At 45.3% G+C, this 25,832-nt stretch overlaps 1 protein-coding gene across 19 annotated transcripts in view; it reads left to right on the top strand.

The window, feature by feature from the left end:
• LOC135903718 (uncharacterized) overlaps positions 1–25,832 on the top strand; it is a 290,426-nt gene that overhangs the window by 255,527 nt on the left and 9,067 nt on the right. The window contains exon 7 of one of the 19 annotated variants that reach the window (XR_011508356.1): positions 11,720–11,743. The exons of 16 other annotated variants lie outside the window; for them this stretch is intronic. Coding sequence is in view for 1 of the 3 variants with exons in the window: in XM_070525036.1 (XP_070381137.1) it covers positions 16,829–16,846 (18 nt within the window). In the remaining 2 variants the exon portion in view is untranslated. Of the gene's footprint in view, positions 1–11,124; positions 11,245–11,719; positions 11,744–16,813; positions 16,847–25,832 lie in introns of those variants that run through there. 2 more of the 19 variants (XR_011508355.1, XM_070525036.1) reach the window with 2 other exon arrangements.

The following is a 25,832-nucleotide window of genomic DNA, read 5'->3' on the forward strand; positions in this document are numbered from 1 at the left end:
ATTCCCCTTCAGAATCCCGGAACAATAAGCTGCTGCATGTAACCTCTGAGGCTCTAGACCTTCCCATTTGCAAAAGTATAAATTGAAGAAGCGGAGATGAGATACGCACATAGCAGACGTGCATATATGCACGCTAGTTGTCGTGAAATTTCAAGGCAGGTGTTACACATTATGGAGTCCTGAATATAGTCGCACGGTGAGGGTAGCCGAGTCGCAGTAGAGGCCGCTCAACTTGCAGGCGGTTTGCCACAGCATATCAGGGAAGATGGCGGATGAGACCAATGTTGCCAGATGACTTTGCATTTTTTAATATATCCTATTATTCAAACAATTATTGCCACGAACATATTATTTGTACATGATAAACAGCACACGCAAAAACACTATTGGGCGGTTTGAAGAAGATTGATTCAATTGGCGCGCAAATGCAAAAAGAAATACAACCAACAAATAGTACAGTAGTGCGAAACAACGTTTGTGGAACACGAACTACGCAATCCAGCCATCAAGTACACTCGACAAGTACCATTATTCAATGGTAAAGAATAAAAAAAACTTTTCTCAAAATCTTGTAGATCGTTAATTACCAAAATGAATGGTAGCCGATTCTACTCGGATGATATTGCGGGATGGCACGAATTATAATGCTGAAGTGCGGCAGGGGGGGGGGGGTGCACTTCGCGCTTGCTTGGGCGATTTATGCGTGAAGAAATGGTTGTTGGCGGAATCATGAACATGTCTGTCACTATGCTCGTGTAACGCTTTCTGTGTCATGAAAGGTATGTGATCGACAACTTATTTTTCATTAGTGTTACGCGGGATGGATGCTTATAGTCATGAAGAATAAAATGTGATGCGCGTTTTGAACACATCTAATAACATCCATAGAAATTTGGTATAAGTGTCCAATATCGATGTCGCCTTTTCAGTTTTCGTTTTATGTACTCCAGCATGCGATTCGTGCTGGCGATGATCGAAGTGACATGCGTATTTCATGCAAGATCGCGTGTTAGGTGAACGCCTTCATACTCACGAAAACAAGACATTGCCGAAAGCAAAGTTATATCGTTGTTGCTGTAGTATGAACGAATGACGCATGCCGTTGGGATGAGGCACATTGTACTGCGTTTTTGAGGGATTAAAAGCTATTTTGCATTGCAAGCACCAGTGAAACAAAGCGTTAAGATCTCCTTCCAAAATTATGCCGTTAGCGTTCAAAAAAAAAGCTTGATAGACTAAGTTTGTTTCACCGATATAAGAAAAAAACGGGCCTAGCTCCTATTTTATACGCCATTACTGTAATTATAAATGGAATTCAATAATGACACACTTGTATTTCCAACGACATTGATAAGCTCCCCGTCAGGATTTGGCAATTGCTGCCGTACGCAATCTGGCCCATTCTTATTCCGTAAATTTCCCTCTCATGATCATGGGCCCTTTTGAGTAATTGCTCTAGATAAACGTACTCCTACACAGCCTCTAGGCTTTGACTTGCGATCATGAATTTTTGTTGTCTTTCCAGGCTATTTAATATTACCTTTGTCAGCTACATATTATTCAACCCTACTCTTATATTTTCTTGGTTAACGAGGTCAGTAGTTTGTTGCAATTCATCTCTAATGTTGCTGAACAGGATGATGTGATCTGCAAAGCGGAGGTTGCTAAGATGTTCCCCATTTATCCCCACTCATAAGGCTTCCTCTAATAACTTAAATACTTCTTTTGAGCAAGCACTGAATAGCACTGCAGAGATGGGTTTCCTTGCTTGACGGCTTTAAGGAACTATCGGACATTGTTTGGGATATCATTGGCCTTAGTGAAATTAGAACTGGTGAGGCTTATACAGTGCTGACTAACGGCCGTGTCCTCTGCTATAAAGGTCTCCCATGATAAGAAGCAATACGGGGTACTATTGCTAATCCATAAGGATAGCGGGCAACATTGACGGATTCTACAGCATTAATGAACGGGTAGCAGTAGTCGTAATCAAACTTAAGTGGTATAGATTAAGGGTAGTACAAGCCTACGCTCCAACATCGTCATGATGATAATAAAATAGACCAGTTTTATGAAGATGTTGAATTAGCGATGACAAAAGTGCAAACTCAGTATACTGTAGTAATGGGCGACTTCAATGCAAAAGTGGGGAAAAAGCAGGCTGGTGAACAAGCAATTGGCAACTACGGCGTCGATTCTAGGAACGCTAGAGGAGAGATGCTGGTAGAATACGCAGAAAGGAATAAGCTTCGAATAATGAACTTTTTTTATGAAGCGTAGCAACAGAAAGTGGACCTGAAAAATTTCTAATGGTGAATGAAACAAGAAATGAAATTGATTTCATACTTTCTGCCGACCTCAGCATAGTGCAGGATGCAGAGGTAATAGGTAGGGTAAAGTGCATTGATCATAGGTTAGTGAGGACTAGGATTCACGTCAATTTGAAGTGAGACAGAGTAAAGTTGGTCAGCAAGAAACAGGTCAGCCTAAAGACAGGAACGGTAAAAGCAGACAAATTTTTAGGCTGGTACTTGTAAATAAATTTGCAGCCTTAGAAAAGAGAAATGAAGATGACATACAGATAATGAATGAAGCCGTAACTAGGCTGGCTTCAGAGGCAGCAATTGAAGTGGGAGGCAAGGCGCCAAGGCAACCGGTAGGCAAGATCTTCCAAGTAAGAGAGGACCTAATAAAGAAACGGACACTTTCATTCCTTGCTAATTCAAGTGATACGACAGAATTCGTGGAACTGTCAAAACTTACCAACAAGGTGAAAATAAGTGAGATTCAAAACTATAACGTGAGAAAGACTGAAGAAGCCATAAAAAATGGACGCAGCTTGAAATCAGTGAGAAGGAAACTTGGAATAGGACAAATCAAGATGTATGCACTGAAAGATAAGCAAGGTAATATCAGCAATCTCGAAGGTATAGTAAAAGCAGCCGAAGGATACTATACTGACCTTTACAGTACCCAGAGGAGATAGGATACCTCCATTCAAAGTAGCAAAGAAAGTAATAGCGGCTCCTTCTGATTGTGTTGTTCACATAGGAGGTTGTGGCCAAGTACTGCACCAGGGTGGCCAATCCTGCTCTGGTGAGGGAGTGCGTTGCCGGTTCTGGTCACCGGGATCAGGCCACACTGCAGCCCTGTTTATGCAATTTTATCAACACGCGGATATTTTTTTCATCCGGTGGAAAATTGCCGGCACCGGGATTCGAACCACGGACCTCTTGCACGCGAGGCGGGTGTTCTACCTCTACGCCACCTCTGCATCTATTTACAAACTATTTACTAAGGTAATCGCAAATAGAATCGGGAACACCTTAGACTTCTGTCAAGCAAAGGACCAGGCAGGATTTCGTAAAGGCTACTCAACAATAGATCATATTCACACTATCAATCAAGTGATAGAGAAATGTGCGGAATATAACCAACCCTTATATATAGCTTTCATTTATTACGAGAAAGCATTTGATTCTGTCGAAACCTCAGCAGTCATGGAGGCATTACGGAATCGGGGTGTAGACGAGCCGTATGTAAAAACACTGAAAGCTATCTATAGCGGCTCCACAGCCACCGTAGTCCTCCATAAAGAAAGCAACAAAATCCCAATAAAGAAAGGCGTCAGGCAGGGAGATACGATCTCGCCAATGCTATTCACCGCGTGCTTACAGGAGGTATTCAGAGACCTGGATTGGGAAGAAATGGGGATAAAAGTTAATGGAGAATACCTTAGTAACTTGCGATTCGCTGATGATATTGCCTTGCTTAGTAACTCTGGGGACCAATTGCAATGCATGCTCACTGACCTGGAGAGGCAAAGCAGAAGAGTGGGTCTAAAAATTAATCTACAGAAAACTAAAGTAATGTTTAACAGTCTCGGAAGAGAACAACAATATACAATAGGCAGCGAGGCACTGGAAGTCGTAAGGGAATACATCTACTTAGGGCAGGTAGTGACTGCGGATCCGGATCATGAGACGGAAATAATCAGAAGAATAAGAGTGGGCTGGGGTGCGTTTGGCAGGCATTCTCAGATCATGAACAGCAGGTTGCCATTATCTCTCAAGAGAAAAGTGTATAACAGCTGTGTCTTACCAGTACTCACCTACGGGGCAGAAACCTGGAGGCTTACGAAAAGGGTTCTACTCAAATTGAGGACGACGCAACGAGCTATGGAAAGAAGAATGATAGGTGTAACGTTAAGGGATAAGAAAGCAGATTGGGTGAGGGAACAAACGCGAGTTAATGACATCTTAGTTGAAATCAAGAAAAAGAAATGGGCATGGGCAGGACATGTAATGAGGAGGGAAGATAACCGATGGTCATTAAGGGTTACGGACTGGATTACAAGGGAAGGGAAGCGTAGCAGGGGACGGCAGAAAGTTAGGTGGGCGGATGAGTTTAAGAAGTTCGCAAAGACGGCATGGCCACAATTAGTACATGACCGGGGTTGTTGGAGAAATATGGGAGAGGCCTTTGCCCTGCAGTGGGCTTAACCAGGCTGATGATGATGATGATGAGGCTCCTTCTATAAATAGCGATGAAGTTAGGAGATCCTTGCAAGACATGAAACGGGGAAAAGCGGTAGCAGAAGATGATTCGAATAACAATCGATTTAATCAAAGATGGAGGCGAAATCATGCTAGTGAAGCTGGCGGCCCTTTATACGAAATCTCTCACGACTTCAAAGGAACCTGATAACTGGAAGAATGCCAACATTATCATCGTCAGCAGCAGCCTGCTTTATGTCCACAACACGGCCTCTTCCTGCGATCTCCAATTACCCCTGTCCTGCGCCAACCTATTCTAACTAGCGCCCGCGAATTTCCTAATTTCATCGCTCCACCTTGTCTTCTGCCGTCCTCGACTGCGTTTTCCTTCTCTTGGTACCGATTCTGTAACCCTAATGGTGTGCCCAGTGTCATTGTTTTCTTTTAATGTGAATAACAATATCGTCTATACACGTTTTCTCTCTGATCCAAACCGCTTTCTTTCTGTCTCTTAAAGTTATGCCTAGCACTCTTTGTTCCATCGCTCTGTGTGCGGTCCTTAACTTTTTCTCAAGCTCCTTTGTCATTCACCAAGTCTCTGCCCCATATGTCAGCACCAGTAAAATGCACTGATTGTATACCTTCCTTTTCAGTGATAACAGTAAGCTTTCAGTAAGGAGCTGACACTGTCTGCCGTATGCGATCCAACCTATTTTTATTCTATGAATTTCCTTCTCATGATAAGGGTTCCCTGTGATTAATTGACCTAGATAAACGTGCTCCTTCACAGACTCTGCAGGCAGGCTTGCGATCTTGAACTTTTGTTCCCTTTCCCGGCTATTCATCATTACCTCCGTCTTCTGCATATCAATGTTCAACCCCACTCTCACACTCTCTCTCTTAAGGTCCTCAGTCATTTGTTGTAATTCGTCTGCATTGTTGCTGAACAGAACAATGGCATAGCAAACTGAAGGTTGCTGGTATATTCGCCGTCGATCCTTACTCCTAAGTCTTGCCAGTTTAATAGGTTGAATACTTCCAAGCACGCAGTTAATAGCATTGGAGAGATTGTGTTCCTGTCTGACCCTTTTTTTTTTGTAGGTATCTCCTTGCTTTTCTTGTGTAGAATTAAGGTAGCTGTGGAACCTCTGTAGATATTTTCCAACGTATTTACGTAAGCTGTCTGTACTCCTTGATTACGTAATGCCTCTGACTGCTTGTATCTCTACTGAATAAATGCCTTTTTGTAATCTATGAAAGCCATATAGAGAGGCTTATTGTACTCTGCGGATTTCTCGATAACCTGATTAATGACATAGATGTGATCCATTGTTGAGTATCCCTTCCTGAAGCCAGCCTGTTCCCTTGGTTGACTGAAGTCCACTGTTGCCCTTATTTTATTTTTATTTAAAGGTACATCACATGCTCCGGTCGGAGCATTGAGTGATGGAGGATTATACATCCCGTATACGATGCTCATCCCGTATACGGGATGAGCATGAACAAGAACAAAGAAAAGTAACAGTAAGCGGAACAAAAAAATGCATCATTATACAGTCTCAGTTTGTGAAATGTGTGTATATAAGCGCTCACGGAAATGTTCGCGGTTGGTGATTGAAACAATGGCATCTGGAAGATCGTTCCAAAGTGCGATGGCTTGTGGCAAAGCCGAGGAATTGAAAGCTTTAGTTTTGCCAAATATGCATTTGATGCTGAGGTGATTATGAAGGCGCCTGGATGTACGTAATGGTTTTGCAAGTGACAGTGGGGATTTTACGCTGCGAATATATTTGTGCATTAAGCATAAAAGAGCAACAGAACGACGAATACTTAACGTCTGGAGTGAAATGCCTAGCTTAATTTTTGTTATACTGGAATGGCGGTTATAGTTACATGAAATGGATCGAGCGGCCCTATTTTGTACGGCTTCCAGCATTGAGATTAAATACTTTTGATGAGGCGACCAGATGGGTGAAGGAAATTCAAGCTGTGGGCGGACGAAGGTTAAATATGCCGATTTGCGTGTATGAGCTGAGCAATGACGCAAATTTTGACGTAAGTAATCCAGCGTTTGTGACGCTTTAGCACATATGTTGGTGATATGCAATTTCCATGAAAGGTCTGATGTAAGATGCAAGCCTAAGCACTTATATGACACCGCAAGGGGCAGTGAAACGTTGCCTATAGAATACGTGAAGTTAAAGAAAGTGACTGTTTACGAGTAAAGGAAATCGTTTTGCACTTATTCAAGTTCAACGTCATGAACCAGTTATCACACCAGGCATAAACGAGGTTAAGGTCCTTTCGGAGGATCAAATGGTCATCATGACTTTCAATTGTGCGGTACACGATGCAGTCGTCAGCGAATAGTCGCATGCAAGAGGGAATATTAGAAGGAAGGTCATTAATATAAATTTTTGAAAAAGCAAAGGGCCTAGCACCCTGCCCTGCGTTACACCGGATGTGACATCGGAAAATGAAGCAACATTATTGACGACTGTAAACTCCTTGCGAAAAGATAAAGTTAAGAAACCAAGATAGCGTTAGAGAGTCTAGTCTAAGAGCAGATAGCTTAGCTATGAGGCGGCAGTGAGCAACGCGCCTTACTAGGGCGGAGGAAGCTGTGCTTAGGAGGCTTCGGGCCGGGGTGGCCCTTACACCAGCTGTTGTCTCAAGGTGGAACTGGTCGCATTTACCACTGGGTTCTACGTGTCCATACTGCTCCGTTCCTGTGGTGGAATCAGATGCATACCACCTAATATGGACATGTACGGGTTTACAATCTGAACGCTCGCGTCTCCTACTGCAAGCCGGCCTCCGCTACAGTGTGAGAACCAGCTATGACCACTGGATACATGACAACAGATTTCACAAAACACTGCTTCAATTTATACACAACACAGGCCTCGCAGCACACATATAATACACATATACGCTCCAAGAATTATGCCTTAAGGGCAAGCCTTCATCGCAATAAAAAAAAAAGAAGCAACGCGATGAAATGCTTCTGAGTAAAGAAAGATGCGATCAGCTTAAAGGTTTTTATCCATGTTAAATGCAAGTCAGTGGTGAATTCCAGTAACTGCGTATCACACGAAAAAGATTTTCGGAACCCATGCTGATTATTAAAAAAAAGTTATTAAACTCGAGGTGGTTCGGCGCAATAATTGCTCAAGCATTTTGCAACATATGCAAGTGAGCGAGATAGGGCGGTAGTTCTCCGCCATATTTCTGTTACCACTTTTAAACACTGCAATTAGTTTTCCAACTTTCCAGTCAAGTGGGAGATGGCCTGTTGATAAAGATTGTGAAAAAATGTGATATAATATTTTGCTAGAGATAGACAATGTATTCTTCAAGATCTTAGAACATATGTTGTCGGGACCAGCAGAAGAACATAATTTAAGGTTAGTAATGAGGCATGAGATTCCTTGAATTGTGATGGCAATGGGCTCCATGTATCGAATTTCATGATCAGAAATAATGGGCATTTTTTAATGATCAACAGTAAACACAAATGAAAAGAACCTATTGGATTGATATGCGCTCTCTTGATCTGACAGCTCGATTTGGTCATCTTTTTATAGCGATATGTGATGGATAGTGCTGTCTGGAGCAATGGTTCGCCAAAACTTTCTAGGATCAGACGCTAGTAATGAAGGTAGGTCGCGGGAGTAGTACTTGTATTTAGCCGATGTTACTTAAGCGCAGTTCTTCTTGAACTGCGCATTTTATATTATTTTTATATTGAACACTTTTTATATTCAGCCCATAAATTAGAATCGCGCGATTCCTTAGCACGTTTGTATAAGTGTTTTTTTTTCTGTTACGTAGAGTACGAATATATTTATTAAACCAAGGCTTAGATTTATCATTCGTTATTTTGACTAGAGGAACGTACTTGCCAATCAAAGCTGAAATGGTGTTTTTAAATAGTACTCAGTTATCAATGTTACGATTTTGGAAGGACGGCAAGAAGGTTTCATTAAAGAACGCATCCAGGTCAGTAATCATTTTAGCATAGTTAGCCTTATTATAATCGCGAATCTGTTTCCCCGTGCCTCCCGTAAATTTTAAAGGCACGTTGATTTGTGACTGAAGCACTTTATGGTCACTAAAACCATCTAGAAAAGAAATTGGACCGACTGTTTCAGGAGCGTTAGTGAAAATCAGGTTTATAAATTAGTTCCTCGAGTGGGCTCTCTGACAAGTTGAAATGAGTTTAAATCTAAGGTTAAGTTAATGAATTCAGCCGACTTGTGACAAGGGGATGATAGCGGCGGCCAATCAATGTTCGGAAAGTTAGTCGCCGAATATGTAGATATTGTCAGCAGAATACTGTTTTGTTGCATTGTCAATACTGTAACGTAATTCTTCCACAAACGATTGGTCATAATCAGGAGGACGATAGCAAGAACCAATTAATAATTTGACAGATAAGGATGAGCATACAACCCAGATAATTTCAAGGGCTGAGTTAGTGTCTATGATATGCGGTGAAATATTTCGATTAACAGCTACTAAGACGCCACCTCCTCTTTTTTCGGTGCGGTCATGCCTATATACGTTGCACACAGGGCAATCATGAAAAATTTCGTTGTTGGTTATTTCGGGTCGTAGCCAAGTCTCTGTCAAAACGATAATGTCTGAATGACTGTCTTCGATGAAAGAAGACACCAGATCGCGCTTTGGGAGTAGGCTTTTAATCTTAGTGAAAGATAAGGATATCGACTGTACTGATGAAATCGATTGGGTTATTTGCGGCACGTCTCTACAAGTACCGTTTTCTAGCTATCTTTGAGATGAAATGACCTTGTATGATTACGCAACTGATTATTATTGTCAATACGTAGGTTGTCTATTGACAGCTTGAATGCTTTGTTTTGCGTTTTGGCAAATTCAACCAACTTCCTCTTAGCAAGCCGCGTCGAGGGCGAAAGGTCTTCTGGAATCGAGAATGCAGATCCGTCAAGTTTGTGCGCAGTTGCTAGGATGACTTGTTTATGTTTAAAGAAGCCTAGCTTTGCTATTATTGGTCTGCGTTTGTCCTCGGCGAACTCACCCAACCTGTGTACACGTTCAAATTGTGTGCCGGTTGTTTGTACGCCAAGTTTATCCGAACAAATTCGATTGGAGATAATTTTGGTAAATATTTTTATAATAATGGGAGTAAACTAACGGGCCTATAATTCAATTCTTTAACGTCTCCCTTTATGTGGAGTAGTATAATGTTTTCATTCTTCCAGTTTTCTGGGACCCTTGCAGTCGATAGACACTTCGCATAAAGAGCCGCCCGTTTTCCAACCATTGTAAGTCCTCCATCTTTGGTTAAATCGACTGTTATTTCATCTTCCCCTGCCGCTGTTCCTCATTTCAAGTCTTGCAACGCCCTTCTGACCTCATCTCTAGTTATATGAGTTTCTGGATCATGTTCATTATTGTTGCGAATGGAGTTCCGCTGAGTCCTCTGGGTACTGTACACGTCACTATAGAATTCTTCCGCTGCATTTACTATAACTTCGAGATTGCTGATATTACCCTGCTTATCTTTCAGTGCATACATCTTGATTTGTCCTATTAAAAGCTTTCTCTTCACTGATTTCAGGTTGTGTCCATTTTTTACGGCTTCTTAAGTCTTACTCATGTTATAGTTTCTAACGTCACTTATTTTCGCCTTGCTGACGCTTGAGTTGGACACTTTCATCGTCGTTTATTTTATGGGTCCTTAGTTACTTGGGAGAACTTGCCTACTGGTTGCCGCCTTTCCTTGCCTCCCACTTCATTTGCTGCCTCTGAAGTCAGCCCAGTCACGGTATCATTCATTACCGCTATGTCATTTTCATCTCTGTTCTAAGCCTGCATCGTTGTTTGCAAGTACAAACCTGAATTTGTCTGCTTTCACCCTTACTGCCTGTAGGTTGACCTATTTCTTGTTGACCAATTTTACTCTTTCTCTATTCAAATTGAGGTGAATCCTAGCCCTCGCTAACCTATGATCACTGCACTTTACCCTATCACTTCTACATCCTGCACTACGCTGGGATCAGCAGAAAGTATGAAATCATTTTAATTTCTAGTTTCACCATTAGTGCTTTTCCACGTGCACTTTGTTGCTATGCTTCCTGAAAAAGGTGTTCATTATTCGAAGCTTATTCCTTTCTGCGACTTCTACTAGCATCCCTCCTCTAGCGTTCCTAGAATCGACGCCGTAGTTGCCAATTGCTTGTTCACCAGCCTTTTTCCTCACTTTTGCATTGAAGTCGCCATTACTACAGTATACCGAGTTTGCACTTTTCTCATCGCTAATTCAAAATCTTCATAAATCTACTTCATCATCGTGACTGGATTGGATGTTGCAGCGTAGGCTTATACTACGTTTAATCTATACCTCTTATTCAGTTTGATTACGACTACAGCTATCCTCTCATTAATGCTGTAGGATTCGTCAATGTTGCCCGCTATGTGCTTATCGATTACGAACCTTACCTAGTATTGCTTCTTATCCGGGAGACCTCTATAGCAGAGGACATGTCCGTTATTCAGCAATGTATAAGCCTCTCCAGTTCTTCTAATCTCACTGTAGCAAGCATGTGACGCCCCCTCAGACATAATGTTCGTTCGCCGCTAGGCTTGGTGGCCTGCCAAGTTCGGCAGGCAACATTGGTCACCGCACCGCAATAAACACCGACGAGCAATGTTGCTCGGCGGTCAGTCATCGTTCAGCACCACCACGCTGCGGAGCGTCCGTCTATCCGGCTTTCCCCGGCGTGTCCGTCGAGGCTTCGGGCGTGATGCTGCGCAGCTCCTCCGGGCAACTCTCCCAGGTTCAGGGTCAGGCACAGGTCAGCGTTCGTTTTGGCGACAGGGAGGCAACCTTTCCCCTTTACTTAACGAAGGGGTTGTCGCCGACACTGCTCGGCCGAAACTGGATTCATGCACTGGGCATTCGTCTGCCAGAGTACCCGGAAGCCAGCCTGCATGTGGTGCAGAGCTGCCAAATCTGCGAGGAGCATCAGCGAGCTTCGCGTCATGTGGAAAGCACCCCCTGGCCTTTCCCACAGAGACCCTGGTCCCACCTACATGTGGATTTTGGGGGACCGTTCAAGGGCCATTACTTCCTGGTGGTAGTGGACACCTTTTCAAAGTGGGTGGAGGTTCTACCTGTCACCACTCTATCAGCAGGTGCGACCATTGCAGCGCTAAGACAGGTCTTCGCCGCCCAGGGGTTGCCGGATGTCATCGTGTCCGACAATGGTCCTACCTTCGCCAGCACAGAGTACCTGGCCTGGCTGACGAAGAACGGTATCCGCCGGATAATTGTTCCGCCGTACCACCCTGCTTCAAATGGTGCAGCCGAGCAGGTGGTGCAAACCATCAAAGACAAGCTCAAGAAGAGCCAGACTGGGGATTTCCGGACGCAGATTTTCCGGATACTGTTTAAGTACCGGACCACGCCTCACGATGTCACTGGCCGTGCCCCCTGTGAGCTCCTGCTGGGTCGGATGGTCAAGACATTCTTGGACGTCTTGAATCCGGACCTCCGATCCGCAGTGCTCTTGAAGCAGCTGAAAAAGAAGCTGGCTGCTGACCAAGGGTGCCGTCCCGGGCCTTTGCCAGAGTCGGGAGCTCCAGTTTTCACCAGGAACTTACATCCTGGCCCACCCTGGTCTTCTGGACAGGTTTCTCCTGCCAGCGCCTCATCGCTGCTCCTCTGCATCCCAGATGGGGCCATGTGGCACAGACACGCCGACCATGTCAGGCCTCGCCTCGGGGCCTGGCCAGCACCCTCGACTGCCACTTCTGAGTTCCAGCCCGCAGGAGGACTAGCGGCAGCACCAGTCTCTTCCAGCGGAGCACCACCCACCTCGGATGCGGCAACCATAGCCAGCGGTGCGGCACCCGTTGGACCAGTATCGAGCCCGGCACCACTCACAAGGCCGACCACTACGGACCCTCCGGATGGAGCGAGGCTGGCTCAGGCAGCACCCAGCGTTTCCACACCCAACCCATCAACACCGGTGCCCAGGCGGAGTACGCGATGGCGGAGGCCACCAGACCGTTACTCGCCTGGATAGCAGGCACAGTCGACCCAGCTAGGGTGGAGGCAGAGCCTCGTATTTTGTACATGGACGTTTGCTTTTTATTTAACAAACAAACTAGGGGTAAGGGCGTGTAGCAAGCATGTGACGCCCCCTCAGGCATAATGTTCGTTCGTCGCTAGGCTGGTGGCCTGCCATGCTCGGCAGGCAACATTGGTCACCGCACCGCAATAAACACTGACGAGCAAGGCTGCTCGGCAGTCAGTCATCGTTCAGCACCACCACCCCGCGGAGCGTCCGTCTAACGGAGGGTGCCTCGACCCCTCCCTTGTTCACGAATCCGGGTGGATCGTGACACTCACTAATGCCGATGATACCCCAAACAATGTCTGATAGTTCCTCAAAGAGTCCTGCTAAGCTAGCCTCACTCGAGAGTTCGGCAATTAAAGTTTGACAGGGTCAGTTGCCATTGGCGCCTGTCCAGACCCATAGTTTCTAGGCACCCTTTGCTGCGTTACAGGTCTCACCGCAGCCTTGGTCAGGTGCTCCGCATCTGCAGGGGACTGAGGGCCATGGGTTAATTGGAGGAATCATTCGGGATGTAGTGGCCGAATACTGCACAGGGCGGCGAATGCCTGTTCTTTTGAGGGAGTGTCTTTGTTGAAGCTTAGTGGGCCTTCCTAATTTGGTTGTACCTGGATTAGTATAGCCCCACTCGCTCTCGGCATCTTTTGCCGGTGTCAGGCGTCACTCCAAGCCTGAAAACTGCACAGGGCGGTGAATGCCTGTTCTTTTGAGGGAGTGTCTTTGTTGAAGCTTAGTGGGCCTTCCTAATTTGGTTGTACCTGGATTAGTATAGCCCCACTCGCTCTCGGCATCTTTTGCCGGTGTCAGGCGTCACTCCAAGCCTGCAGATGTTGTGCACTGGAGAAGGTGAATTTCAAGCTCACCATTGTCAAATTAAAAGAACGTCTTATAGAAGGATTCGAGCTTCCGACTATTGCAACCGAGCATTCGACACAGCTCAGTGAGATAATTCTGTAGGCAGCGAGGCTACCTTATCGCCGACAAGTACAGCCCAGAGGGCCCTACGTGCCTAAAAACTTGTTTGATTTATCCGCTATAGATGGTAACTCAATACAGAACAATTTCCAAACGGTTCCGGCCTTGTAGTTCGGAATCTCTCGCGTGCAGGTAGCCGTGAACTCGGCTAGAGGAACTTAAACCCTACGCGAAAGCTGCAAACGAAACGCTCGACCTCCCGCTAACAACGGCGGAAGTGAGGGGAGCCATACAGCATCTCCGTACCATATCTTCCCAGGGACTGGACGGTATTAGTAATAAAATACTGAAAAACCTAGACGAGGGCTCTGTTGAGGCACTCAACGAATACATGAATCAATGTTGGAGGGTAGGCGCCATCCACAGACAATGGAAGACCTGCAAGATTGTAATGATCCCGAAACCGCGAAAAAATTACATTTGGAGAACTTGCGGCCCATCTCACTTACCTCGTGCCTGTGAAAGCTAATGGAGCAAGTAGTGCTGAACACTCAACAGGCACATAGATGAGAGGGGGCTTTTTTCCTCGTACCATGATTGGATTGAGATCCAAGTTATCGACTCGGGACGTGATGCTGAGGCTCAAACATCACATTATCGACGGATACGGCTGTTCTTCTCTGGACACCAGGGCAATACTACGTTAAAGCATTTTTGACGAACCGGACGGCCGTCCTAACGATCGGGGGGATTGAGTCAGCCGAATTAGAGTTGGGGAGCAGGGGCACGCCGCAAGGCTCGGTCCTTTCGCCCTTCCTCTTCAACGTCGCCATGCTTGGTCCCCTTGAAATATTAGGAAACATAGAGGGCCTCCATCATTGTCTCTATGCGGACGAGGTTACCCTCGGGGTGGCGGGGGGCAGCGACGGACACATACAAGAACTCCTGCAGAGAGACATAGACGCGGTGGAGGCGTACGTCAAGCTGAAAGGCTTGGGTTCCTCTCCGCAAAAATCAGAGCTCCTGCTCTATCAAACAGCCCGAAGGGGATGCAAGTCACCAACAATAACACCACCAATCCAACTTTACACCACTGGGAGGCAGCTCATTCTCATAGTACCCAGCATCAGGGTCCTTAGCCTGCGAATCCAGGCTAACGGGTACAACACCGAAACCATAAGGGCACTCAATAAAAGCGTATATCAGACGACCCGTCTCATCTCGCGGATCGCCAACCGGCACCACGGGATGCAAGTCGGCCACCTTATTGGACTAGTTGAGGCATTCGTCCTGAGCCGCCTGGTCTACGTCGCCCCGTTCCTGAATCACAGGAGGGACGAACAGAACAAAATAGACGTCATGATCAGGAACGCCTTCAAACAGGCACTAGGCATACCCGTCACAGCCTCGAATGAACGGTTCGAAGCACTTGGGCTGCACAATAAACCTAGACGAGCTCATCGAAGCTCACAGCACCGCTCAACTGGAAAGGCTATCCAAGAGCCGGACAGGGCAGCACGAATACCAATCGCGAATCCCAATCCGGGGCCAAATCGGACATCCCAGCTGAGATCAGGACAAGCATCTACGTTCCACCACTTCAAGAACACGCACTGGTATATAACGCGGAACGGAGACGGATAAGAGCACAGACAATGCAGAAAAGATTCGAGAGGTCTGAAGAAGTGGTCTATGCGGACTCCGCTGATAATGACGATCGCGACGCCATGGCCATAGCAATAGCAAATCAACAGCGTGATTCAATCGCATCCGACACTATTGGGGAGTTGGGGAGGGAGCGGCCGTTGCCCTGACAATGACGGCATCCTCCAAATACAAATTCTTTGTGAGCGACTCAAGTCGGCCTTCCTAAATTTCGCAAGGTGACGTGTGTCGTCCGAAGCACCCAACATCCTCCTGGCCGGTTTTCGTGGCAACTGAGTCCGGGGGGTCGAATTCGTCTGGGCGCCGGCCGACTCCGGCCTCTCGGGGGAACGAGAACGCGCACGACGCGGCTCGAGGTCTAACCAACCGAGTCGACGCCGACCGTTGCACTGCTGACGCTCTCTGGTTTCGCTGGTCAGGGCGGGACAGGCTGGTGTCCTATCAGGACATCCTTAATCATAAACGTGAGGGCCAAGTATCATGCAGCACATGACTAAGTGGCAATCGGTGGCATGGCGTTTGCTCCAGACCAACACCTTCCCTAACCTTGTAGCCTACAGCCGCTGTTACCCAGGGCTGTATATAGCCGAATGCAAAATCTGCAAGGGCAGGGCAGACCTTCAGCACATGGTTTGGTCGTGCCCCCGCAAACGTAGTCACGTACGCTAGAAATATCGCTCTTTGGAAATCACGTCTTTGTAGCAGTGGGAGACAGCGCTGCATAGCTCCGATCCGGAAGTGCAAGTCCGATTCGTCCAGATGGCTGAAGACGCAGCCAGGGTCCAAGGGCTCCTGGTTGCTGCCTAAAGGCGGAAGAAGACAGAAGAGGACCTCCCACCTGTTCCCCTTCCCTTGACTCCATCCCGAGCAAACAATAAAGTTGTTCTCTCTCTCTCTCTCTCTTTCTCATGTGCAGGCGGCCGTGAACTCGGCTAGGCAAACGGTACCGACGACATTTCACCGTTGCCAATGCATGCTCGTGATCTAGATGAGTACAAACGAAAATCCAGAAAACGAATATAAGCGCCAATGTAGAAGAAATAAATGGACGAAAACTACCTTTTTTTTTACTTGATCAAAATCTGAAAACGTTATACTAATCCACAAAAAGGGAGACGTTAAAGAACTGAGTTGTAGAGATATTTGCTTACTTCCAGTATTATATAAAATATTCAAGATAATGTCCAATAGAATAAGGGCAAAACTTCAGTGTTGCAAGGAATGTTAGGCGTAACGTTAAGAGACGGGAAGACTCGTGTGTATCAGACAGCAAACGGGAAGAGTCTTATTCTTATTGTGACAGACAAAAAGTGTAGCTGGGCAGGTCATGTAATGCGTAGGTTAGATAATCGGTGGAACATTAGGGTTAGAGAATGGGCGCCAAGAGAAGGGAAGTGCAGTCGAGGATGGCAGCTAGGTGGGTGGATAAAATTAAATTCACAGGCGCTAGTTAAAATCGGTCGGAACAGGATAGGGTTAATTGGAGATCAAAGGGACATGTCTTCGCCCTGCAGTGTACATAATCAGGCTGATGGTGATGATGATCGTGGTGAGACAAGGTAGCTGTGGAATTTTTGTACGGTATTTCTCAAGATATGTGTGCCGCCTAAACTACTTGGTTACAGGATGCTTCCATTACTGCTGGTGTGTCTACTGAATCAAATGAGTTTTCGTAATCAATGAATGCCATACCGAGGGGCTCATTGTATACCAGATTTCCCAGTTATTGACATAGACATGATGCATTGTAGAATATTTTCTCCTAAAGTCAGCCTGTTAGTTGATTGAAGTCACGTGGTGCCATGATTCCATTGGAAATTATCTTGGTGGATATTTTATGTAAGCTAATTGCCATAGAATTCTTCAAACCTGTAACGTCCCTTCTTGCGGGTTAGTTTAATGTTTAATGCGTCAGAGAGATTATCGAGGCGGTCAAGATTGCTCGTGCAGAAGAGGGGTGTGTAAGCTTGCCCTCACTTACATTGAGCAAAAAAGAGCTAAGATTTTTAGATGGTTGCTGATTAGGAAGCATGGTGGTATCACCTTGTGCCACTCATGCTGATTGTTCTTTTCCTTTCTTGCTGGCGTTTGGTAGTTATACATACGTATAGCATCAACAGTAACAAACAGTTGTTACTGTTGTTACTTATCACTCGGTTTCTATCGTCGTCCCTTCCTCATGTTTCGCTCTGTTACGCAAGTTATACCGAACCAACCAGCCCAGCAAGCAACCATTATTGTTGACATTATTATTATTATTATTATTATTATTATTATTATCATTATTATTGGCAGTATAGATACCCGCAGGGTTTCCAAGCGTAATATCGCCTTCATCTTAGATTAAATCGACTCTTATTCCATCGTCCCTTGCCGTATTTTCCCGGGACATGCCTTACAAGGCCCATATAACGTCATCGCTAATTATGGAAGGAGCCACTGTATCCGGTGGATCACTGCTTACAATGAAGCTTCTGTGGCTACTCTAGCTACTGTACAGGTCCGTGTAGAATTCATCTGGTGCTTTTAATACGAGTATATCACCAAAATTGCGGATGGCACTACCCTGGTTTATTTCCTTGCTCGCATCTTGTCCTGTGCTATGCCAAGTATTCTTACAGATCTCACGCTGCGGCAATTTTTTACTGCTTCCTCAATTTTTTGGACGTTATCTTATCGAATATGGCTTACTTTCTTCTTGTTTATGAGATTTGACTGTCAGCGGATTCTATCTAATGTGTTGAGTACGACACTTCCATGTTTTGTCGTTTCTTTATTTTATGCTTTGTTACTTGGCAGAGCTTACCTTCTGGTGTCCGTGGTGCCTCACCTGCCACTTTAATGGCTGCTTCTGAAATAAGCCTGGTTAGGCTTCGGTCATTTCTTCAATGTTAGATTCATCTTGCTCTTCTGAAGCTGCATATTTTTCTTGGCGAGCACCAGTCTCAAGTCGTCTGCTTTTACCCTTGCTGCATCTTGGTTGTCCTGCTTCTACTAGACTACTTTTGTTCTTTCTCTATTCAAGTTAAGAGCAATCCTAGACCTCGCTATTCTTTGATCAATGCTCTTTACGCTACCTAACACTTGGTTGGATGGGTCAGTGAATGGGTGGAAAAGTTGAGGGAATGAGAGAGAACTAGGTTGCCTAAATATAAAGTAAATCATAAGATCACAAAAATACCGTAAACGGTTATAATCATTTGGAGAGAATGCATTAAAAAGCACGACTTATAAATAATTACCGCGATATGATTAGCTAACCGGTAATAATTTGATTGAAGGAGAGAATGCATTAAAAAGCACGACATGTAAATAAGTAATTATCGTGATATGATTATCTTTGTTCGACAAGTACTAAAGAAAAAGTTCGATTCCGCTGACATTCTTAGCATTAATATACCGAATAGTGTCTAGCGCTGTTTTTTCTTCTTATTCTTAGCCAAACCTCAAACAATGGTGCATAGCCTGCAGAATGTTTCGCATAACGTCGAATTACACAGTGCGTGGGATCTGCGCAATACTGTTCCTAGCACTCGATTTGTTACTCAGAATTTCATGACCGTTCTTTGTCGAAATTCCACAGAGCTGCCGCTCGGTCTTCGATGGGTGTATGGATGGATGGATGGCCCTGTGAAACGGGGCGGTGGGTTGCGCCACCAAGCTCTTGCTATTATACTGCCTAATGACCTACCTAGATTAAACAATAAAAAAGAAAAAAAAAGCACTATGAACTACCACAACCAAATTTTCTGATCCCCTATTGCGAACTGTGCTTTTGTACGTCTCCCTACTTCCACCAATCCTCCAATTGCCTCTTACTAATACCTATTGCGGCCATGTTTACTTTTCCACTGCTCTCGTTGAACCCAAGGGCTTCAAGGAGAGCAGTGGCTCGTACATCAACCGCTGGGTAGACGTCTTCACATTCTAACAAAACCTGCTCCATACTCTCCCTACCTTTACCTCAGCAAGCACATGCTTCTTCTTCCTTCTTATATCTCGCTTTATAGGTGCGTGTACTAAGGCATCCCGATCTCGCTTCGAAAAGTAATGAGCTTCCCTTTCAGTTGTCATAAATAGTTTCTTTCCTGATTTCGTTTTTTCCTCTTAAGTACTTACTCATGGCAGGTTTCTTTTCCATTGCCGCCACCCGTGAGATTATTTCAGCCTCTCTGACTTTCCGCTTGACCTTCTTTGTTGTTGTGTTGCCCACCCTACAGGCCGCATACTTGCTGGTAAGCTTCCTAGTTCTTTTCCTCCACTGTGAATCAATGTTTTTCCTGTACAGATACCTGAACACGCTCCCAGCCCATTTACTTTCTTCCATATTCCTCAGCCGTTCTTCATACTCAATTTTACTGCGAGCTTCCCTCACTTCAAAACTAGTCCAGCCCATATCACCCTGCACAGCTTCATTTGTAGTCTTCCCGTGAGCGCCCAATGCGATGCGACCCACTGACCTTTGGTTCCCCTGATTTAAAGCAAACAACCGCATTTCCAAAAGTAAGTCCTCGAAACATTACACCTTTCCACATGCCTCGAAGGACCTCGTACCTATTGTATCCCCATAGCGCTCTTTGCTTCATTATGGCTGCATTTCTTTGCCCCTTCACTGTTGTTTTTTTTCTGTGTTTCCATATATCCATTGCCTTCGTTTATCCACATACCAAGGTATTTCTATTCTGTTACCCGAGCTATTTCTTGGCCCTGTATCTCCAGAGTCTGTTAGCTGTTTTCATTGAATGCCATAACACCTGATTTTCTAACACTAAATTTCAAACCTAAATTGTTGCCTTCCTGTCCACAGATATTAGCCAGACGTTGCAAATTACTTTGCTTGTTAGCTAGCAACACAATGTTGTCCGCATAAAATAAACACGGGAGCTGCTGCTCTATTTCTGTACCCGCCTGTTTGTATGAGAGACTAAGCCCGATATTACTTCCTTCTAGCGACTTCTCCATCCGTGTACATCATAAACAGAAGCGGGGATAAAGGGCACCCCTGCCTCAGTCCCTTGTTGATATGAACTTTCTCCTCGCTCCTCATTCCTTCCCATTCAACGCAAACGGTATTTTCTAGGTAAATTTATCTCAAAACTGGTGAACTCTTGGCCACACTACTAACCAGGTCATTGAAGAACGCCTGTAGCCATCATTGAGACCAAATTGTACACCGCATCCACAGAACTGTCAGCCTTTATCATTCCTGCTCGCTAACATTCGAAGTGTTGTTTCCAAGCGTGATTCACTGTGCAGTCTAATAGGCTCATCTTCTTGTGATGTCTTACTACCAACAGAAACATGGCTTAACACATCAATCGATGATACCGAAATTCTGCCTTACTTATCGCATTTTGACATTTTTCGGAAAGATAGACCCGATAACTCACGTGGTGGGGGTGTATTAATCGCCACTAAGCGTAACCTGCATTGTTCACTTGTAAACCTCTCTTCACAACTGGAAATGATTTGGATTCGATGCGTTGCTACACACCCGCACATTCTGATCTGTATTTGCTATCGGTCTCCTAGTACAGAGAGTTCTTTCACGCCTTCACTTCATGAAGCCTAAATACGTTAACAAAAACATATCCTAACAGTGCTGTCCTTCTGTTTGGCGATTTTAGTTTTCCAACTATTGATTGGTCCGATCCTGCCTCTCCATCATCTAAAAGCAGCCCCACTAGCGGCTTCTTAAACACGTGTATTATAAAGTATGAGTTAAAATACACTCATTTATTTACAGGTATCCATCTTGATCACTTCTTCCTCCTCCTCCCCTGTTCTTCTCTTCCGTCTTCTTCTTCGCCGCAACATCACATCCTCCCGGACCTCGGTTTTCATCCCTCCTGGGATGATAGGGTATGACATTTCCCACTGTTGCTATTTCAGTTTTTCCTTCCGGTCCCAAATAGTGCAGCGATTTCAAAATTCCTTGTTGCTTGATGGTCTTCATCACTGTGTAGGGCCCAGAAAATCTTGACTTCGGTCCATCTAAACTCCTCCGGACTTAAACTATCGCCAGGCTCTATTACAGGCATCTTCGAGCTATGTCGCAGATCGGAGTGTCTCTTCATGGTTGATCTGTAGCGTGCAAGCTCCTCCTCTGTCTTGCGACTTTCCTGCAGATCTACTTTCCCGATGATTCCAAGGTCGTAGTCTGCCGGTAGCCATGTTGTTTCGCCTGATGCAGTAAAGGTAGGCGTACATCCTAATCCCATGGTATGGGAATGGTTGTGGTGCCTGACTGCTGCTGCCAAGGCACACTTCCATCCTCCACGGAAATCATGGTAAATTGCGATGAATGTTTTCAAGTCCCCAATGAGCCTCTCAGCTAGGGCGTTTCCTTCTGGATGGTAGGGTGCGGCGAATCTCAGGGCAATTCCTTTGTCACAGACCCATTCTTGAAGCTTCTTACTGCGGAAAGCTGGCCCGTTGTCGGAGACCACTACCTTGGTGTTCTTGAACATATTCCGCTCCAGTAACGTCAAAACAGAATTTGCGTCTTCCTTTTCTGGCTTTGCAGCTGCCATGCGTGTGCAGTCATCTATTGCGACAAGGAATGCTTGAGTCTCACTGACTCCCTCTCCTCGCTTTTTTATTTCGGCAAAATCTAGATGAATTACTTCAAATGGTACTTGGGAATGATTAGCGATGACCATTTGATTCCCTCTTGGACGATACTTGGCCTTGTTAATTTGGCACTGGTGACAGGTTTGCACGTAGTTCTTGACATCTTTCTTCATATTTTTCCAGATGAATCGACTGTTTATCTTGCAATAAGTTTTCCAGAATCCATCATGCCCTCTTGACTCTGGGTTGTCATGGTACAGCTTCAAAACCTTTTTCACCAATGTTCCTGGCACGCAAAATTTGCCATTATTGCAAGTCAGGTCTTCGGTGCCTTCCCACAAGCTGTAAACGTGTTCATGGTCAGATGTTCTCACTTCTGTGATGTGAAGCCTGGAGAGAGCATCTGCGTCAGGAAGCTTATCACCAGGTCGATGGCTTACATCGAAAGTGAACTGTTGTATTTCACTGATCCAACGCGCCACCCTGCCCTTAGGCTGGGTTAATCCCAAGAAGTAGGTTAACGCTCGGTTGTCAGTGAAAAGCCGGAAATGACGACCCTCTATGTAGCTTCTGAAATACCGGAGTGCCATCACAACAGCCAGAGCCTCTTTTTCTGTGGTCGTATAATGTTCTTGAGCTTTTGAGAACGTAGAAGAATAATAGCCAATTACGTTGAGTTGGCGTCCTTGCTGTTCCTTTGTGTCTCGTTGATATAGAACGGCCCCTGTACCATACTGGGAAGCGTCCGTGCACAGCTCGAAAGGCTTGTTAAGTCAGGTAGCACAAGCACAGGATCCGACGATGTAGCTTCAACAAGGTACTCGTACGCTTTCTTGCACTCTTCACTCCACATAAATGGCACATCCTTTTGCGTCAGCTTCGTGAGGCGCATCGTGTCGTTGCAGCGTAGTCCTTAATGAACGCACGAAAATGAGCGGCGAGTCCGAGGAAAACAAGGAGTGAGTGTAGGTCATATGGCTTGACGAGCTTCTTCGTCCTTTGTATAGACTCCTCTTTTGTTGTTTTAGTTTTGCCATCAAAAACTCTTCCTAGAAAGACAACATTCGTCTGAAAAAATTCACTCTTGTTCTTGTTAATCTTTAACTTGCTCAGGGCTTATAACACGCACGAAAGGTGTTTTTCATGTTCATCTCTTGTACGTGAGTATATGATGATGTCGTTAGTGTATACGTTACAAAACTTTCCCAGGAACTCATCAAGAATGCCATTAATCATTTTCTGAAACCAAGCTCCAGAATTATTCCAACCGAATGGTAAGCGGTTGTACTCGTACACATTGAAAGGTGTTACAAAAGCAGTGTACTGCTTGTAATCTTCTTGTAGTGGCACCTGCCAGTATCCTTTACAGAGGTCGATCCGAGAGAAAAAATTTGGTCCACCAGTTTCATTGATGATCTCGTCTATTCGGGGCATGGGAAAAGGAAACAAATCAGTCTGGCCATTTATCTGCCGGTAATCTGTGCACAGGCGAAATGAGCCATCGTCTTTCGGTACTATTGGTGACGCGAAAGTGGATGTTGATGTCCTTATAATACCGGCATTTAGCATTTGCTGCAGTTCGGCCTTTATTTTAGCCAGGTCTTTTTCTCGTGGGAGAGACCGTACGGCTTTTTACGCACTACTGTGACGTCACGAAGCTTGAACGGTACCTCGAAGACATCTGCTGCTGGCGGGTACGTCTCAACACAAATAAGTTCGGGAAAATTTGTCAGTATCTTATCAGCATTTCTAACTCTTCGATGTGAATTTTCAATTCCATACAAATTAGGCTTAAATGATCCGTCAATAGTCACTTCGTCTCTCCAAGAAATATTCATCTTCAATCGCTTCATATCAGGTCTAGATAATATAAACAGGAAGTCAACACCCTGCATGACAAGGGCATCCACTTTCAGGTGATGTCCACCAAATTCAACTTCTACTTCTGCTCAGTGTTGCAACCTTCTAGTTTTTCCATCATAGCTTTGAACATTAACTATTCTTCCTTCATACACCTTGCGCGGTTGGACGTAAGCTTGATTTACCAGGCTTACGGATGCTCCAGTATCAACCAGGGAGTCCATACTTTTTCCATTTACCATCATTTTAACAAATAAGAGATTTGACTTTAGAAGGTATACATTTTCCATCGTTTCACATTGCTCGGACTTGGTATTAAAATATTCTACCGTTTCGCCATGTGCGTCAATGCTTAGTGGTAGAATACAATGCCTTTTGAGGGGACCATCAATCAGGAAATCGCTGGACACATACTTAAGGCAAGCAAGTAAGTCATCCGTGGAGTTTGGACGGTGTACAGAAACCTCTCTGTGCGATTCGTTAGTCATGCCTTGAATTATCAGGGGAAGGATTGCAGAGTCCGGTAGATTAAGGTCGGCAATATAGAGTAAACTCCTCTTCTCGAAAAAATAATCCATGACTGCCCCTTCTCTGTATCTGAAGGCTATTGCGTCGTCCCATCTGTCAACCGGATTTCGCTCAAAAGTAAAAAGACAACTATCTTTCCACTTGTGCCATGAATCACGGCATTGACTTGCGATTCGCATGTCCCACCATTTCCTGGCGTTGCCAGATAAAAAATGGCGCATGTTACACACTTTGTCGTCCAATGGCGTCCAGTGGTTTTGCGCACATGCGTATTCATAAAATCTGAGCCACAAGTTAGCGGCATTGGACACCCCATCGAAACTATCGGGCTTGAACTCCTCTTGATGTGGTTTTTGTGCTCTTAGTGAGTCGCTAACTGCTTCGAGAATCAGTCGCTGTTGCTCATACAGCGTGGTCTGCTGCTGAAGCAGCGCTTGCAACAAGGCGTTATTCGTGTGCTCAGTCTCGTTCTTAGAATCTATCCTTGAATGTCCTGGAAACATAACCTCAAATTCAGACATAGAAGCATCGATTCTTCAATTCAGTCTTGCATGACTGAATTGAAGCACACTGAGGAGCAGAAAAAGTCCGCTTAAAGCCCTTCCGTCCTCCCTGGTTCCCTAAGCCAATGAAATCAGCCGTCATACTTTCGTCCAGTCGGAGCTTTCAAAGTAGTCGAAGCACCCGCCTTTCGGGACGAGGGTTCACACTCCCGCACCTTTGTTCACTGGACTTCAAAAAGGAGGTGGGTTAGTAGACGGGGATTGCCACGCTTGACTCAAGCTGGCGCGTATTGGTTCCCGGGATGATCCCGCAGCTACCTGAAGCGTCTGTCAAACGACCGGTGTGGTCACCGGGATCCGTGACGGGACGGCGTAGAACACCCTTTTCCAGGAGTACCTTCTTCCTATTGGTCCGTGACGGTGACAGTGAACACTCGATCCGTCAAATGTGTCTCGCCTTCCGGGCGCCGCAATTTTGTCCGAGGTTGACGCATTGTTGGCTTCACAAAGCGATTCGTCAGAGTAGCGCAGGAGAGGCTAAAAGGTCGTAAACACCTGCTGGCCGATCGTAACACCGGGTCGAACTGAGTGGGATACTCTCGTGCTATCCGTCGCCTACCTTTGCGAACCAAATCGCTGGCTCTCTGGGCAGCTAGCGGGCTATTGCAGAAAAAGAAAATTCGTTCCGAACTTATTTGTGACGATTATCCAAGTATTGTAGCCAAGCTCCTGTCTCGCTTCCCTCTGGACACGCCGTGCACGAGTAGCCCGTGTGACACGGGTTCGATTCTTGCTTCAGCGAAAGTGTGAAGGATCTTGAGATCGATTACTGCCTTTGGGATCGGTCCACGAAACCGTTGAGATAGGTTAGATAGCGGGAACGAAAACTAGTCGGACGTTCCCTATCCGCACTAAATAAAAGTTACAGAACAGATGACTACAAGCACGGGTATGGGTATATGTCAGTTGCTTTACACTGTTATCTCGAGAGCGTCGGACTACCAGCTCGACTTGGAGAGAGTGAGGGTCGTGCGTTGCAGTTTAAACTGTGTCGTTTGCATTGCAGTGAGTGGCAAACGACCGGGGCCATTTGTGAAGCATCACTTTTTCTTACAAGAGTATGAGAAATTAGAGGCGATCGAATATCAGAATTTCTGAATACGAAT

Source organism: Dermacentor albipictus, chromosome 9, assembly GCF_038994185.2.
Source record: "Dermacentor albipictus isolate Rhodes 1998 colony chromosome 9, USDA_Dalb.pri_finalv2, whole genome shotgun sequence".
In the NCBI taxonomy this organism is placed as follows: Eukaryota; Metazoa; Arthropoda; class Arachnida; order Ixodida; family Ixodidae; genus Dermacentor; species Dermacentor albipictus.